The sequence below is a fragment of the Macaca fascicularis genome, chromosome 1 (genome assembly GCF_037993035.2).
Source record: "Macaca fascicularis isolate 582-1 chromosome 1, T2T-MFA8v1.1".
In the NCBI taxonomy this organism is placed as follows: domain Eukaryota; kingdom Metazoa; phylum Chordata; class Mammalia; order Primates; family Cercopithecidae; genus Macaca; species Macaca fascicularis.
The window spans coordinates 98,923,991-98,940,611 of NC_088375.1; the positions used below are offsets into that span (position 1 = coordinate 98,923,991).

The following is a 16,621-nucleotide window of genomic DNA, read 5'->3' on the forward strand; positions in this document are numbered from 1 at the left end:
CTCCAGAAGGAACACAGCCCTGACAACTCCTTGATTTTAGCCCCATTTTGGACTCTGACCTTGAGAACTATAAGTTTGTGTTAAGCCACTAAGTTTGTAGTTTTAAATAATTTGTTACAGCAGCATAGGAAATTAATAGGGCCATGCTAACACAGTGAAAGAGAGGTTTGTGTTACAACTTCAGCTGTTCTGAGCCAGGCTTGCCAACTCTGAACTTGGGATGAAAAGGAGAACAATGACAAAGGAGTAAATGGTGCTGAGGGGGTCTACTTAGGGAGAAAGTTATAAAAAGAGATAAAGTGACTCCTGGACAAAGCTTTCCAGAGGAGGTAAAATATGGATTTCAGGGCTGAATGTATGAGACCACGTGCAGAGGCATACTGCTGGTGGGTAAGGAAACACAAGTGCAGATAGGTGGCACTCACAACTCCAGTCGCTGCCTCTATAAAGCCGCCCGTCCACCAGTCCCTGGATGTTCTCCTAAGAGCATTTCAGTTACGTTCTCCCAAGAGAGCATCTAAGGTCACTTTATATTATTCTGTTTTTGTTTTTGTTTTTCTTGAGAGAATTTCTGGAAGAGTTGGCAATTCTGGAAGAGGGCTGCAAGGAGAGGAGGGCTTGACCATTTTCTGGTCACCGGTGCATTCTGTTCAAGGCCAAGACCAACACCACTCCAGAGTGTCACACTTGAGAAACCAAGTCACCGTTAAATAGGAAACTCTGACTCCACACTGGACCATTTGGAAGATCATTTGCAGTGGGGCCAAGTTTTTGCCCAGCCTACAGCCAGAGGAGCCACCACAGGAAACCAGACGTCCCTGAGTGTCATCTAGATGCAGTGCACATCCCTCCTAGGTTTGGTCTGTACAGGCCTCCAGAGGCTGCACCACATTTTGACTGCAGGGATCTATCCCCTGGTTTAAGAGCCAGAAATTGGATCTCCAGCCACAAGGACAGCACCGAAAGCCTCCAGTTCCCACAGCAACAGTGGGCTCCAAAGGTGAAGGGGTCAGGAGTCACCCAGTAACACGCTGGAGCCGGGCGCTGCAGCCCAGCTCTCTCCACACCAGCATCCTTGGCAAAGCTATAGAACCCATCAAGTCTGACTTCAGTGCAGCCGTCTTCCTTCCCCAGAACTGCCTCAGTGGAGCCTCCCCAGATTGCATGGGTTTATGCTCAGGTGGTTATTAAGTAAGATTAATTTTCTCAGTCACTCAACAAATGTTTACTGAGCACAGATGGGCACCATGCCAAACGTTGGGAATACAGTTGCTCTGAGTGCTACAAAAGAGAGGGGTGTGGTGCCACAGAACATGAGAGGACAAGATGACCTAGGTAGGAAAGGCCTCCCCAAGGAAGGGATGTTTGCACTAAAACCTGAAAAAAAGATGCTAGCTATTAAAAGGGGCTAGATGAGGCAGCTCAATATCTCTCAGGGTATTTATCTGCATTTATGAAATGCTTTGAAACCCAAAGGAAGGTATAAAAATGATACCAATGAATATAAATAGCACTTTATGGTTTATAAAACGTTTTGCCATGCTTCATCCCAGATTCAACAATAGCACTAGAGAGACAGAACAAGAAATGTCATGCTCTGCCTTTTATAAATGAGGAAACAGATTAACAGCAGTTACATGCCTCACCAAGGTTATATATTAAGTCAAGGAGAAGACTCAAGTCCAGCTCTCATTATTCCTCATTGAGAGCTCTTTCCACTACATAGTGCTGCCTTCCCAGGAAAGCTAAAAAGTTAAATGACAGATTGGTGTTCATATTTACTAATGCAAATCATACCAAACATCTGGCTGCTGGACTCACCTATTCACACAGTTGGACTGACAGTGCAATGCCAGCAACCTGGTTTCAGCATTATCAGCCACCCTGCACCTTCAACCAGCAACCTCCAAGCAAGCAGCACCAGTGTCAGACCAATCCCCAGCTCAAGCAGAACTTCCCTAAACTTTGTGAACTGTTCTAAGCTATACAGCTAAAAGAAAATAAAAATAGGTCTCAATTTAAAAAGGAGCCATATTCCCTCTTCTCTCACTTTCCTCTTCCTTTTCCAGCTGGCAACTTCTCAGACCTTTGGATCCTTGGTAAACAAAGAGCAAGCAGGACAACCATCCTGTAGTTCTGGGGAGTGTCCTTTAAGCTTCCTTCTTGTCTGGGTCATTGTAGAGATCAGAGAGTAATATATGGATAGACCCAATACCAAGGAGTTGGCATGGAGCAGGGGAAGTACCAGATCTGGAATCAAATGCCTGCAGTTTGGTCTTGGTTCTAACACTGAGCTTCTACTCTCTGGTAAATAATAAACAAGGAAGTTGTGATGGTAATGCAAAATGATGGTCATTATGGAAAATAGTATGGAGGTTCTTCAAAAAATTAAAAACAGGACTACCATATCCAGCGATCACATTTCTGGGTATATATCCCCAAAATTTCTAAGCAAGTTCTCAAAAAGATATTTACATACCTATGTTCATTGCAGCAGTATTCACAACAGCTAAGAGGCAGAAGCAACTAAAATGTTCATAGTTAAATGAATGGATTTTTTTAATGTGGTATACACACATTATGGAATATTACACAGCCTTAACAAGGAAGGAAATCCTGTCACATACTACAACATGGATGAACCTTGATGATATCATGCTAAATGAAATAAGCCAGTCAAAAAAGGACAAATACTATACGATTTCATTCATATGAAGTAGTTAAAATCACAGAAACAGAGAGTAGAAAGGTAGTTCCCAAGGGCTGGCAAGAGGGGGAAGGGGAATTGTGTTTAATGGGTATAGAGTGTCCATTTCGCAAGATGAAAAAGTTCTAGAAATCTGTGACATAACAGTGTGAACATACCTAACACTGCTGAACTTCACACTTAAAAATAGTTAAATTTAGTGTTATACATTTACCACCATAATTAATACTAAAAGCACATTAAAAAGGAAAAAAAGCAAAACACGCTCAAGACAGATAACATAAATTCAGAAAGAACATCAAGAGGGACCAAATGAGAAATGGAGAGAGGGAAGAGGAAAGCACCAGTAAAAAACAAAGGCCAGATATTTAGCTCAGAGTCCACTCTGGGGTAAGGAATAGGAGCCCCAGCTCAAAGAATGAATGGGGACACCTCACACAGATCCCTTCACTCTGAATGCTTCTCTCTCTGGGAAACAGATGATCTTCACTGACCATCAACTGTCCCTTTAGCACTCTAGACAGGTTCAGGGAGGTTAACATCTCACACATGTGAGGCCCTGTGATCCTTATCATAATTGATGTTTTCCAAGGTCTACCCACTGCTCCAGCCAAGCTGTGAGGCCTGTGTCTTCTGAACCCATCAGAACACCCAGCAACCAAAAGCCTGCCCAATGTTAGCCTGGCACCATTCTACATAAAAGGACAAAGTCAAGAATAGTCCTTTACACAGAAATCCCATGCCCTAGTTCTTGAAAGCTGTAATTACAGCTAACACAGCTTTTAAAAGGAAAAGAAGAAAAGAAAATAGCAGCCTGGACCTAGCAGTGAATTGAGGGGTTTAGGGTAAAACACATACCACAGCACTTGCTATTAATGGTGGCCAGTCTAAACAAGAGACTGGCCAGCCAGACCAAACAGCTTTCTGGCCAATTAATTGCTCCCTCTAATTTAATGAGCTGCTCATTAAGCACTGGAAGCAGCCCATAGGAAGGGAGCTACAGGAAGAGGCACATGGGCCATAAGGGCTGGCAGATGATGAGGGAAAAGGAGACTGGGGTCACATTCTAACCCCAGACGCCTCCAGATCCCACGACCGGCCAGCCCCATCCCATGCCTCGGCCTTCCCTTGCTTCCAGGTGATGTTTACCTGTACCTCTGTTTATTCCACAAAGTTATATCTCTGCCACTGGCTCTCTTACTGGGGAGGTTCCATGTACCAGTTCTTTGGTTCCTCAGCAGCGGTAATGACTCATATTAGGGTCACAAAGAGCCCTCAGCAGGGTTACAAATGGGCCAGCACAGTCCTGAATATGAATCCCGACTCTTCCTACTCACAGCAACTTGACCTAGAATTATTTAATCTGCCCAAGGTTCTATTTCCTCATCTATAAAATGTAATAATAACATCCTCATCTAGAGTAGCTATAAATAGTAAATAAAATAATAAAATATTATTTCAATATTAAAAAGCCTAACAAAGCACCTGGCACATAAGTAGCTATTCCTAATAGTGACTACTATTAACAGAGATGTCACTTTCATAATGATAGTGATACTACTGACAACATATTCTCTGTCTCTTAGTCAAAAGTGAATTAAAAAGGCACTATATTTGGTTGAAACCCCAAGGACAGGCCAGCTGCAGGTCCAGTCCTTCTTATCACAGCAGCAACCACAACTGTGGTGAAAGTAGCAGCCCATCCTAACAACTGTAACACCTCCAGATGTTCCCCAGCCGAGGCCTCTGTGCTTTCTATCTGAGCTAGAGGGTGAAGGAAAAGAGGAGGCCTGGAAACACTCAAAAGTTGCATGTTCTCATGAGACTGAGTGAAGAAATACATTCAGGCCATATGGCTGCCCCTTCCTAGACCTATGGGACTCCTCGCTATACCCCTCTGAGCTTCAGTTTAGAAAATGAGGGTGACTGGTACCCCACTTCACAGCCTGCTGTGAACACTGAATGAAACAACTCAAGTAAAAGTGCTTTGAAGCTACTTCTTACTGTGTCCATGAAAATAGTACTGTTGTATTTAATGGCAGTCTCAATAAATTTAATTTAACAATAAAAAAATGCTGAAATACTGGGAAGATCAAGGCAATGAAAGGATTTTATTAGGCTGATGAACTGTGCAGAGAAAGAGCCCCAATCATGCAAATTTTCTTCCCAACGTTGCTGTCATTGAGTTGAAGTTTCTGTTGACCAGATGAAGGATTGACTGAAAGTAAAACTAAGAAGGAAAAATGAAGCTACAGCATCACTTACATGTTTTCCATTTAGGTGAGTAAATTATTCTACAGAACAATGATTCTAAAGAGCAAACCAGGCTGCATCCAGGGATGACCAATCGTGCCATCTCTAATGCCAATTTTCTCTTACAATAAACAATTAAAATCCATTTCACCAATCCCGAACCTACCATTGAAATGCACAAGTACAAAGTAATTTATTCTGTTCCAGTGCAGAGAACATGGACAAATTCCTTTGCAGGTATCAGAAGAGAATTTAATTCTTGTTCAGTCTCAGCTCCATGTACCACAGAGTCAGAAAGCAACAAGTTCATAGACTGAACCACATATATCAACGAGAAGGTATACCGAACTTTCCGAAAGTAGACAAAATGGCAGAAGAAAATGCACTGACACTCCCGGAGCCTAAAGCATCCAACCAATAAAATTTTGTTAAAATCTCATATTTACTCTTAAAAATCCAAGTAAATCTTATATTCTATACCACAATAAATTACCTTTTTAAAGAATGTTTTGAGTCAATTACCAGCTAACTACTAAACCTTTTCCCTAAAATCTTTGAATAAAAAAGAGACATCAGTCCCTGGCCAGTCACTACACATCATCAAGGTAACATGCATCTCAGTTTGAGGAGCTACAGGTCACAAGAGAGAGAAGATGGTACAACTCCAGCCATCACATCCATTTTAACATTGGCCTTTCATCAAGATCAAACATTCAATTCAGAACAGCCTCCCGGAGGGTACAGAGAGGAGGAGTTTGGGTTTGCAAGGGGTGCAGCCATCCATTTTGGCCCCTCCAGCCCTACCTAGAAGGGCCAGCAGCTAAGATACTTGACTCCCCGCTCCACACAGCCCGCCTCTGGCCACTCACCCGGATCCGGCGCATGGCAGCCACGATCTCCACCCTGCTGTTGGGCCTTGGCACGTCCAGGCTTCCTACGTACTGTGGGGGAGAAGCAAACACTCATTGAGAGGAGGGGTAGCAAGTGTCCCTAATCCCAGAAAGTTCCAAAGGGTGAAGGGCCAGCTCACCTGCCCATTTGACAGATGAAGAAATTAAGAGCCAGAAGGGTGTTTTGTTCTGAGTCTGTTTCTAACTTTATAAAGAGCAAGTTAACCAGAAATTACTGCTTCCTTTATCTTGCTCTTAACCAGAGATCCAGTAGAGCACTGTGTCTAACCAAGCAGCCTTTCAAGCCAGAAAGTCTTGGGTATGAAGACTCTTCCACCACTAATTTTATGGCAAGGCAATTCACTTTTTTTGTCTCAATGTTCTCAACTGTAACATTGGCTCTCAGTAAAGATCAAACAGAATAAAATGTCCTACACAAAAGTGATTGGCAAATATTAGTGCTCTCAAAAAAAAAAAAGAATATATACCTTTTTTAACTATGGAACTTCACTGATTTAGGCCTAGATGTTTTAGATACCTGACACATTTGATTAAGTTCCTGTTTGGAAGAAAGAAATGAACTAATTTATTTAAAATTTTTTATTATACTTAGAAGTTATTTTAAAACCAATTTGAATATGAAGATGAATGCTTAATATGAGTATTTTCTTACTGTAAGCTATTCAAATAATACAGAAATATGCAGCACAAAAGAATAAAGTCCCCTCTGTAACAGTTGATGTACATCTCTCTTTGTGTACTGATGGGTATATATTCACAGATGGGGGGAGTTTGTTTTATATAAAGGTTCATATTACTCACATTGTCCTGCAACTTGGTTTTTTGACTTTAAATACAACTAGGGCATCTCTCTATGCCAATGAATACAAGACTATTACATTACACATAATGGCTCCCCTACTGATGGACATGCTATGTCACTATTACAAATTATACTTTTCATCTATACAAGTTTGAGCCCATCCAAGTAGCTCTGGAAGTAAGATTGCCAGATTCCTAGAAGTAAGATTGCTGGATCAAAAGTATAATCTTGGCTGGGCACTGTAGCTCATGCCTGTAATTCTGTTCTTTGGAAGGCTGAGGCAAGGAGATCACTTGAGGTCAGGAGTTCGAGACCAGCCTGGCCAACATGATGAAACCCCATCTCTATTAAAAATACAAAAATTAGCTGGGCGTGGTGGCATATGCCTGTAATTCCAGCTACTCTGGAGGCTGAGACACAAGAATTGCTTGAACCCAGGAGGCAGAGGTTGCACTGAGCTGAGATCATGCCATGACACTCTAGCCCAGATGATGGAGTGAGGCTCTATGTCAAAAAGTAAAAATTAAAAAAGGTATAATCTCTAGATATCATTCCTTATAAGAATGAAACAAGAAAATAGGACAACCCAACATTGATTCATTGATTAAGCATCTATGACATGAGTTCCTTCATATATACCATCCCATTAGACACTGACCCACTGGGACTTGCCTTTCCTTATTATACATAAATTACATAAAACAGCCCAAGGGATATACCAGAAATTAAGAGCCCAGAATAACTTAAATGTCTACCCAAGCAAAGATTCCATTAAGAGTGAAGATAAGACCACGACAGTCATCTGTGCGGGAAAGGAATGTTCTGTGGTTACGGGAAAAGCAAGTTTTTCCCGAAATTTGGAGCTGAAGTCTGACCCCAGTGAAGAGGGTTTCAAAAACTAATTATCACAAAGGGATTTCCCCTAGTATTGATCAACAGTTTGTGCTAATACACTGAAGAACACAACTGGCAAGCAGTGAGCACATTGCAGTTTGGCCCCAAGAGGACAGCCCCACCACGGCCCTTGGGGAGCAACACAGCTATTGAAGAACCTTGCAACTCGCTGAGGTAAACAAAACCACTTAGATCTAATAGTGTGGGCAGATTTAATGGTGGTTACATTTTTCCTTCTGAGCTCTGCTGAGGCGGTGCAGTCTGTCAACAAGACAGTGACCCAGAGCTAGGGATGACGTGAGGCCCAGATTCGTGATTGCCCAACTTCACAGGCCCTCCAGCCGGGGACAGTTTCCATGCCCCCCTCCTTGACACTGCACAGCTGATGGCTCCTGCCCTGAATGCCCTGTAGTCAGGAATACACAGGCCTTGAGGGGCTCATGTTCCCTCAGCCATCACATGAGAGCTGAGGCCACAGGATCAAGCAAGGTCACCCATCACAGGGAGCCTGGGGGGCTGTACGGTCCTCCCACTGGATCCCTGCAGACCAGGAAAGGGGCTACTGCCCACTGAGACCCACCACTGGGCCTGAACACAAATACCCAGATGGGACCCATCCCTACCCTACCACACACTTGCCTCACCCCACACCCCTACTAACACATCACACACACCACACACTCACTCGCTCTTCTTCCTTCCTTCCTTCCCATTCATGCAAAGAAAATCACTAATCTAAATACCTAGAAATTAGCTTAACCAAAGAAGTGAAAGATTGCTACAATAAAAACTATAAAACATTAATGAAAGAAATTGCAGAGGACACAAAATAATGGAAAGATAACCCATGTTCATGAATTAGAAGAATCACTATTGTTAAAACGTCTATACTACCCAAAGCAATCTACAGATTCAATACAATCCCTATCAAAATACCAATGACATCTTTCACAAAAATAGAAAAAACAATCCTAATATTTATACAGAGCCATAAAAGACCCAGAAATAGCTAAAGTTATCCTGAGCAAAAAGAACACAGCTGAAGGAATCACATTACCTGACTTCAAATTATGCTACAGAACTATAGCAACCAAAACAGCATGGTACTGGCATAAAAACAGACATACAGACCAAAGGAATAGAATGGGGAATCCAGAAACAAATCCACACATCTACTGTGAACTCATTTTTAACAAAGATCCCAAGAACATACATTAGGGAAAGAATAGTCTCTTCAATAAATGGTGCTGGGAAAACTGGATATCCATATGTAGAAGAATAAAACTGGACTCCTATCTCTCACCATATACAAAAATCAAATCAAAATGAACTAAAGACTTAAAACTAAGACCTCACACTATGAAACTGTTAAAAGAAAACATTGGGGAAACTCTCCAGGACATTGGACTGGGCAAAGATTTCTTGAGTAAAGCCCCATGAGCATAGGCAACCAAAGCAAAAATGGACAAATGGGATCACATCAAGTTGAAAAAGTTTCTGCACAGCAAAGGAAACAATCAACAAAGTGAAGAGAAAATCCACAGGATGGGAGAAAAAAAATGAAAACTTCCCATCTGACAAGGGATTAATAACCAGAATATATAAGAAGTCCAAACAACTCTGTAGGAAAAAAATCTAATAATCTGATTTAAATATGGGTGAAAGATCTGACTGGACATTTCTCAAAAGAAAACACAAAAATGGGAAACAGGTACATGAAAAGGTGCTCAACACCATTATCAGAGAAATGCAAATCAAAACTACAATGGGGTATCTTTCACCCCAGTTAAAATGACTTTCATCCAAAAGACAGGCAATAACAAATGCTGGCAAGGATGTGGAGAAAAGAGAACCCTCGTATACTATCAATGGGAATGTAAATTAGTACAACCACGATGGAGAACAGTTTGGAGGTTCCTCAAAAAACTAAAACTAGAACTACAACATGATCCAACAATCCCACTGCTAGGATACCCAAAAGAAAGGAAATCAGTATATTGGTGAAGATATCTGCACTTCCAGATTATTGCAGCACTATTCACAATAGCCAAGATTTAGAAGCAGCCTAAGTGTCCCTCACTAGACAAATGGATAAAGAAAATGTAGTACAATGGAGTACTATTCAGCCATGAAAAAGAATGAGATTCTGTCATTTGCAATAACACAGATAAAAATGGAGGTAAGTGAAATAAGCCAGGCACAGAAAGACAAAAACTTCACATGTTCTCATGTATTTGTGGGAGCTAAAAATTAAAACAATTCAGCTCATGGACATCGAGAGTAGAATGATGGTTACCAGTAGGTGGGAAGGGTAGCTGTAGGGGGAAGGAAGGATGGTTAATAAGTACAAAAACATAATTAGGTAAGATGAATAAAGATCTAGTATTTGAAAGCACAATAGGATGACTACAGTCAACAATAACTTATTGTACATTTAAAAATAACTGAGAGTGTAATTGGATTATCTGTAACACCAAGAAAGGATATATGCTTCAGGTGATGGATACCCCATTTACCCTGATGTGATTATTATGCACTGCATGCCTGTATCAAAATATCTCATGTGCCCCCATAAACCTATACACCTATTATGTACCCACAAAAATTGAAAATAAAGTTTTAAAAATAAAAAAAATTACAAAAAAGAATCACTGATTTGCCTTTCTGAGAATGTGTCTGGAATAAATAACCTGTTTTCGCTATAGCTGCACCTTAGAGTCATCCAGAGAGATTAACACGATATACAAAGCAGGATTCAGGTCCGCATCTCCTAGACAAAAGCTAAACATCCACACCAATAACATGAATCAACAGCAGAACTACAACGCCAGGGAAGCAGAGGAAGGGTCAGAAAGTCTACTGCACAGGGCAAAACCAGAGGGTGTGACATGTGAATACTTTATTTACGCATATGACACCACAACGAAGAGTGCCTTAATAACTAATCATTACCACCTCCACAACTAACTTCTGTCTGTCCCTGAGTCTTCATCTTGACCAAAGTGTAAGACACCATCTAAGACCAGACACACTTGCTGGAGGGTGGCCCTTCTAACTGCTCAACTTCAAGCAATTCTGCAGTAAACTGAACTCAGGCAGCACCCTCCCACTCTTGACTGGAAGGTGAGCTCAGCAGGTAGATGAGGTTCAGGCCTAGGAGCCAACAACCTTCAGAGATCTGGGCTCTGTCAATTCCTACAGAGGTCAGGCAAAACCAATTCCCTGCCTTCAGTCAAAGACTGATACACTGGTGGCAGGTGATCACTCTGAAACAGTACTCCTTTTATCTGCCTCTCCTGCAGGATGCAGGCTTCCACAGGTTCCTAGGACAATGGAGCTAGGTTGGCCTGATGCCTGGGAATTGGAGGAATATATTTCAAAATGGAAATGCATACTTTCTTCCTCTCCTTCTCCCATGTCATGTTCCTCCTCTAGCCTTCCTCATCGTGATTAGCAGCCCCCAGGAAATCCACCAGTTTTTCAAGCATGAAACTTGAGTCATCCCTGAACGGGCTTCTCCCTTATCCATCACAACTAATCAGTGACCAGGACCTCCTAATTCTCTCCCCTTCACCTCTCTGTCTACACTGCCATTACCTGATCCCAGAAAATCTTCCTCTCTCACTTTGTCTATACAATGGCCTCCTTACTGGTTTCTCCACTACCCACATGGCCCTCTCCAAACCATTCTCCATGAGGCTGTCAGAGTGATCTCTTTATAAAGCAAATTGGGTCATCTTATTCCCTTCTTTTAAGAACCTCCCACACTTGCTTCCATTTGCTCAAAGATGGCAATCAAAATCCTCAGCATGGCCTACATAGCCACATGGTCCAGCTTCATCTCACACCACACCAGTGGCCTTGCCAATTATTCAGAAGTTCCTCAGTCACACCATATCTTCTCACATTCAAGGGCATCTACACATGCTCCTCCCTGTACACAGAACACTCTTCTTCTACCCACTCGTCCCCTAATCTTCCAACATTCCTGTAGATTTCTGCTTAATCTCTACTTCCCCTTTCTTGACCTCCAGGGTAGGTGAGATGCCCTTAGGGAGGACTCCTATACCTCCCTGCAATTCTCCTGTCTAGAACACACAGCTAAAACATGCTTTAGTCATCACTAACTGACCATGCCTCCCACAGGTCCAGGCACACAGGAGATGCTCAAAATACATTTGACTGAGTAGAATCTTCCAAAAATGAACACAGATTCACCCCAAGTGCCCATAGGAGAATCTCCCCTCTGAGGAGCATCCTGAGTCCTAGGTTCTGCCTGGTGTTCCGGCATCTGAGGCATCCGCCTGCTCCTTCCAGCCCTCCATTACACCCTGTATAGTCCCACAGTAAAACTTACTTGCCTTTTATCCAGGTACTTCAATTGGACCTAAGCCAGATGCTCTTATAGCACATGCAATTCGTGGTTTACCGAGGGGGTGGTATGTTAAACCTTCCTGCTGGTGGATTTTTAATCACCTGGCCTTCTGTAAGACTTTTGTAGCATTCCTGTAGCCCCTGCTTCCAGGAATCCCTGCTGTGAGACATCAGACAGGGCCTCTATTCAGAACATTGACCACTGAACTTAAGGGGAAATAAGGTAAAGGAGTTTAAAAATATCAGGGCCTACTTCTTTTTCATTAACATCTGGAAAGAAAAAAAAACTATACGGAAGATGCAAACTGTATAGGTAATCAACATAAGGGATTATCTGTATCTGTTCTATCTGTGGCTTCATCTTCCAGATAAGCAGGAGCTAACTGCAAATAAAGTTAACTGAAGGACTTCAAATTTTTTAAATAAGTTTCTGGACAACCTCAGCCTCAGTACTAAGTTAATATTTCATAAAGTGCTTTCATTTTCTGGCTTCCACCCTGTTTTCTGGAGATTAACTTCTGAAGACACCAATCAATTCTACCATTGTGGCCCCTGGTACATGAATCATAATGTGAAAAGCAGCAAGACAGAAAGCTTGAAACATCCACCAATGTAATCGCCATCCATAGACTTGTTAGACTTTCTGCCATCACCATCACCTTCTTCTGGAAACGTCTTTTACTCACAATGTTTATGTCAGGTGCTTCCAGAGACGAGGAAAAAATGTATTTATCAATCAAAAATAAATGCATCAGATTATTCTGCTTCTGATAAAGTTGGAGTAGCTAGTATCAGATTAAGCCTCCCACAAGTAACAAATAGGAACTCTGAACAAGATAGAAAAACTAGCTCTGCATAGAATGCAGGACACAAAAAGCCTAGCCTCAGGATGAGGAAGGCTAGTTCATTAATACAAACTGTGAATGTTAGTTCATAATAATGTATCAATATTGGCTTATCAATTATAACTAATGTACTACACTAATGTAAGATGTTAATAATAAGGAAATAGGGAAGGAAGGGAATATATGAGACCTCTGGCCTTGCCTCTCAATTTTTCTCTAAACCTAAAACTTCTCTAAAAAATAAAATCTATTGTTTAAGATAATAATAGTAACTTTGAAAGCCCTGGAAAGAGACCAAAAGCAGGCAGAGATTACGGGAAGTCAAGCTTTGAAAGAAGGGAACTGCTCTCGGTGAGGCTTGGGTGTGTGGCATCTCGTCTGGCAGCACAACCCCACAGGCACAGCACAGGCCGGCGAGAGCTCAGGCAGAAAAGCTCACTCTGACAACCTGGGGAGTTGGATACCAGAGACTGGGACAGCCAGAGGAGCTTAAAAGAGAGGGCAGGCAGGAGGCAGTCACAAAGGGGAAGCCTCCAAAATCACGTGTAAACCCCAGCCAGGTCTTCAGTGCACGTGCTCAGGAAACTCCAAGGAAGCCCGCAGAAAGGGGCAGGTGGAAAAACAAGAAAATCAAGTGGAGATTTTAACTGCTCCCCACTTTAGGGGAGGCAGATTTAGGATTTATGACTAGCCAAGTTAACTATCATTAAGAACAAGAAAACATGCTTCTGAAGAAGCTAGCAGAATCTTCTGCTGTGGGTTTGTTAAAGCCCCACTGACTAGCTAGCGCAGGCAAGGCCACAGGAAAGGACAGGACCCCCAGAAATAGGCATAACGTAAAGGTCCCTGCCTCTACTGCACTCCCAGCTCTCATCTCCTCTCTGAAGCTGCTCAGTTCTACAGCCTCAGCACACAGCATACAACATGTGAGTTTCAGAGGTAACTCCCTTCTTTTACAGAGGACAGTGAAGCCCAAAGCAGTTAGCAGATGGCAGAAAAGGGGTTCGGTCTCCCCCAGGCTCCTGGCTTCCAGTCTAGGACCCCTGCATTCTTCCCAACTCTCTCCCTGGGGGTCCCAAATGCATACTGGTCTCCCTGTCTACCTCCTCATATCCCACTGGTCTCCTGGTCATACCGTGTCCTCTCTCCAAAACACACACAAGCATAAAGAAATCTGATAGCCTGGTCGTGCCTAGAAACCCCCAGCTGAGATTGCCCGTCTGAGTTAGTCCCTGAACCTATCCTCTGAGGTTCAGTACTGATAGCTTCCTGAAACAGAGAACCAAAGGAGCTTTCCAAAGGACTTTCCAAAGGGAAAGCCCTTCCCTGCCTGCAGAAACTGCTCTTGTGCACAGCTGAGCGTCCTGCTGAGCAGGATTATGAATGTGACCAGGGTGAAAGTTCTCGCCTCATTTAGCATGGAACAAAGCAGCATTAACTGCAGCAGCAGGAGCGGCCCCAGATTCCGGGGCACACACTCAGCCAGTAAACTCCTACTAAATACTCTGGGGGAGGGGAGGAAAAAGAGAAAAGTTGCGTCAGGGTGTCCCACTCCCCACTTGTGAGGCTTGCTTGAGGCTCTCCAGGTGCTAGGGTGTAAGGGACGTGGGGATAGCGACTCAAAGTGCCCATGTGGACATTTACCAGCATCCTTGCTCTCAACTGCAATCAAGATAGAAGCCTCAGTGCCAACCCCCCACCCACCCCTCACATACACCAGAAAAGCTTCCAAAATGCTTGAAATGCAGCTGCACACCACATCTTCATTTATTTGTAGTCTAAGAGGAATGAGGCACTTATATTTCTTCCTCTCTCTCCCAGCCCATCTGAAAAAGGAAGCACTATTTGAAGGCCATCTGATGCAACTGTGTCACTATTGATCAGTAGCTCAGCAGGGGCCGATGAATGTGCCAGAGATCACAGCAGAATCCTTCCTGCTCCTCAACATTAAGGGGCTGGGTGCAAAATAATTGCGATGACTTGTCTTTATGCTAATGCCATGCAATTCTCTAAAAGGGACACGGGGTAAGACAGAACAATCCAACCAGCATGCCCATGGGGAGGCTGCGTCTTTCAGTTCTCTTAGTCTCCATTAGCAAAAGCTTAGATGGGTTGGCCTGATTATTTTTATTATGAGGATCTGAGGGTTACAGCAAAGAGGAGAGAAAAAAAGCAGGCAGACAGAGAAACTGTTCTGGCCTTTCAACTATTAGCTCCTGAATAAAAGCCTCAGGTTAGTGATTAAAATCTCTGGCTCGTGTCACGGAGGCAGGTGTGAGGCAGAGGCCGGGCTGCACCCTGGGCAGCCAGCACTTTCTGTCATGCCTACCTGGGATGCTGACTTGGCCAACAGGTTATTTTCTCCTAGGGAAAAGAAAGGAAAAGAAAGTCCAATGCATGGTGTGAGGCAGAAGGAAACACTAACACAGGCTGTGTAATCATTAAAATCATCACCTGTATCAGGTAAACCAGGAATGGAGGGGTGAACAAAGAACACCAGAAAACCAATAAGGAAGTCAGATCCAATGACAGAGTTTAAGTGGCCTCAAATGTGATTTGATCTAACCCTTCATTTTATAGAAGGGAAAATCAAGGCTCAGAGAAAGAATGAAAATGTAGCTTGTGAGTGGCAGAATCAGAACCAGTGTAGGACTCCCTACCCTGTACCACCATGCTAATACTTCAGTAGGAAATAAGTAATCAGGAAGAACACAAGCCAATGCCCCAGTAAGGCCTGATTCACTACATTAAACTCAACTTTAGCTAGATGAGGATGCCTGTGTATGGACACCCGAATTGTCAGAAGGTCAAAAACACATCAGTGAAAAATGGTGGGGCACTGAGATTTGCAAGGAATGGACAGGGGTCCCTATTTGGTTCATCTGAATGACTTTGGGAATGGAATTAAATGACTTTGGGAATGGAAAGAGGGAAATGGTCATCCAACTACTGGAGAACAGTAAACTGAAGAAATGAGAAGGTTGTAGGATGACAACAGAGAGAGATCCCTCATTCTTCACATGAAGAATGAAAGCACTCAGCTTTGCGCAGCACTAACATCCTATACCTCCTAAATTATAAGTACTTAAACTCACCAAGCCTTTGTTTCATTCATGAAATGTACCTAGTATCTGCACTACCCACATGTCAGGGTTGTCATAAGAATGAAAATTAGATGGGCCAGACATGATGGCTCACTCCTGAAATCCCAGCACTCTGAGAGGCCGAGGTAGGGTGACCACTTGAGTCCAAGAGTGCAAGACCAGCCTAGCCAACATAGGAAGACCCTATCTCTATAAAAAATAAAAATGAAAAAAATTAGCCAGGCATGGTGGTACACGCTTGTAGTACCAGCTACTCAGGAGGCCATGGTGGGAGGATCGCTTGAGCCCAGGGGGTCAAGGCTACAGTGGGCCATGATTGCACCACAGTAAATCCAAATTAGATAATGCAGATTGAGGTTTTATAGTTTAGAAAATATTTTACAATCATAAGGAGATAATATTCTTTGCATTATCATGTTCTTGCTTTGTGAACCAAGGAGATCCTGAAGATACAGAATTGGTAGCTTTACAATAATGGCCTCCTTGAATTCTCATAGACTAATGACTGTACACAGAGTGAGGTGTGGTTACTGTAAAATAGCACAAAGATTTCCTTATATTTTATGTAACAAACGTATTAAGTTCTTTAGAGGAGAAAAATGAAGACAGTTATTTACCAGAATTATACTCAGATCCCCAAATTTAAAGGTTTTGTATGTGTGTATGTATGTATAAGTAGCAATAAAAGAAAGATTCAAAAGTTTGCTAAGTTTTTTCTTTTTTAAGCCCTT

At 42.6% G+C, this 16,621-nt stretch overlaps 1 protein-coding gene across 7 annotated transcripts in view; it reads right to left on the bottom strand.

Moving 5' to 3' along the window:
* NOS1AP (carboxyl-terminal PDZ ligand of neuronal nitric oxide synthase protein) overlaps positions 1 to 16,621 on the bottom strand; it is a 325,570-nt gene that overhangs the window by 229,845 nt on the left and 79,104 nt on the right. For 4 of the 7 annotated variants that reach the window (XM_074038868.1, XM_065543080.2, XM_045398571.3 and 1 more), the window contains exon 2: positions 5,830 to 5,901. The exons of the other annotated variants lie outside the window; for them this stretch is intronic. In XM_074038868.1, coding sequence (XP_073894969.1) covers positions 5,830 to 5,901 — 72 coding nt within the window. The remainder of the gene's footprint in view (positions 1 to 5,829; positions 5,902 to 16,621) is intronic. 7 annotated transcript variants of the gene reach the window in all.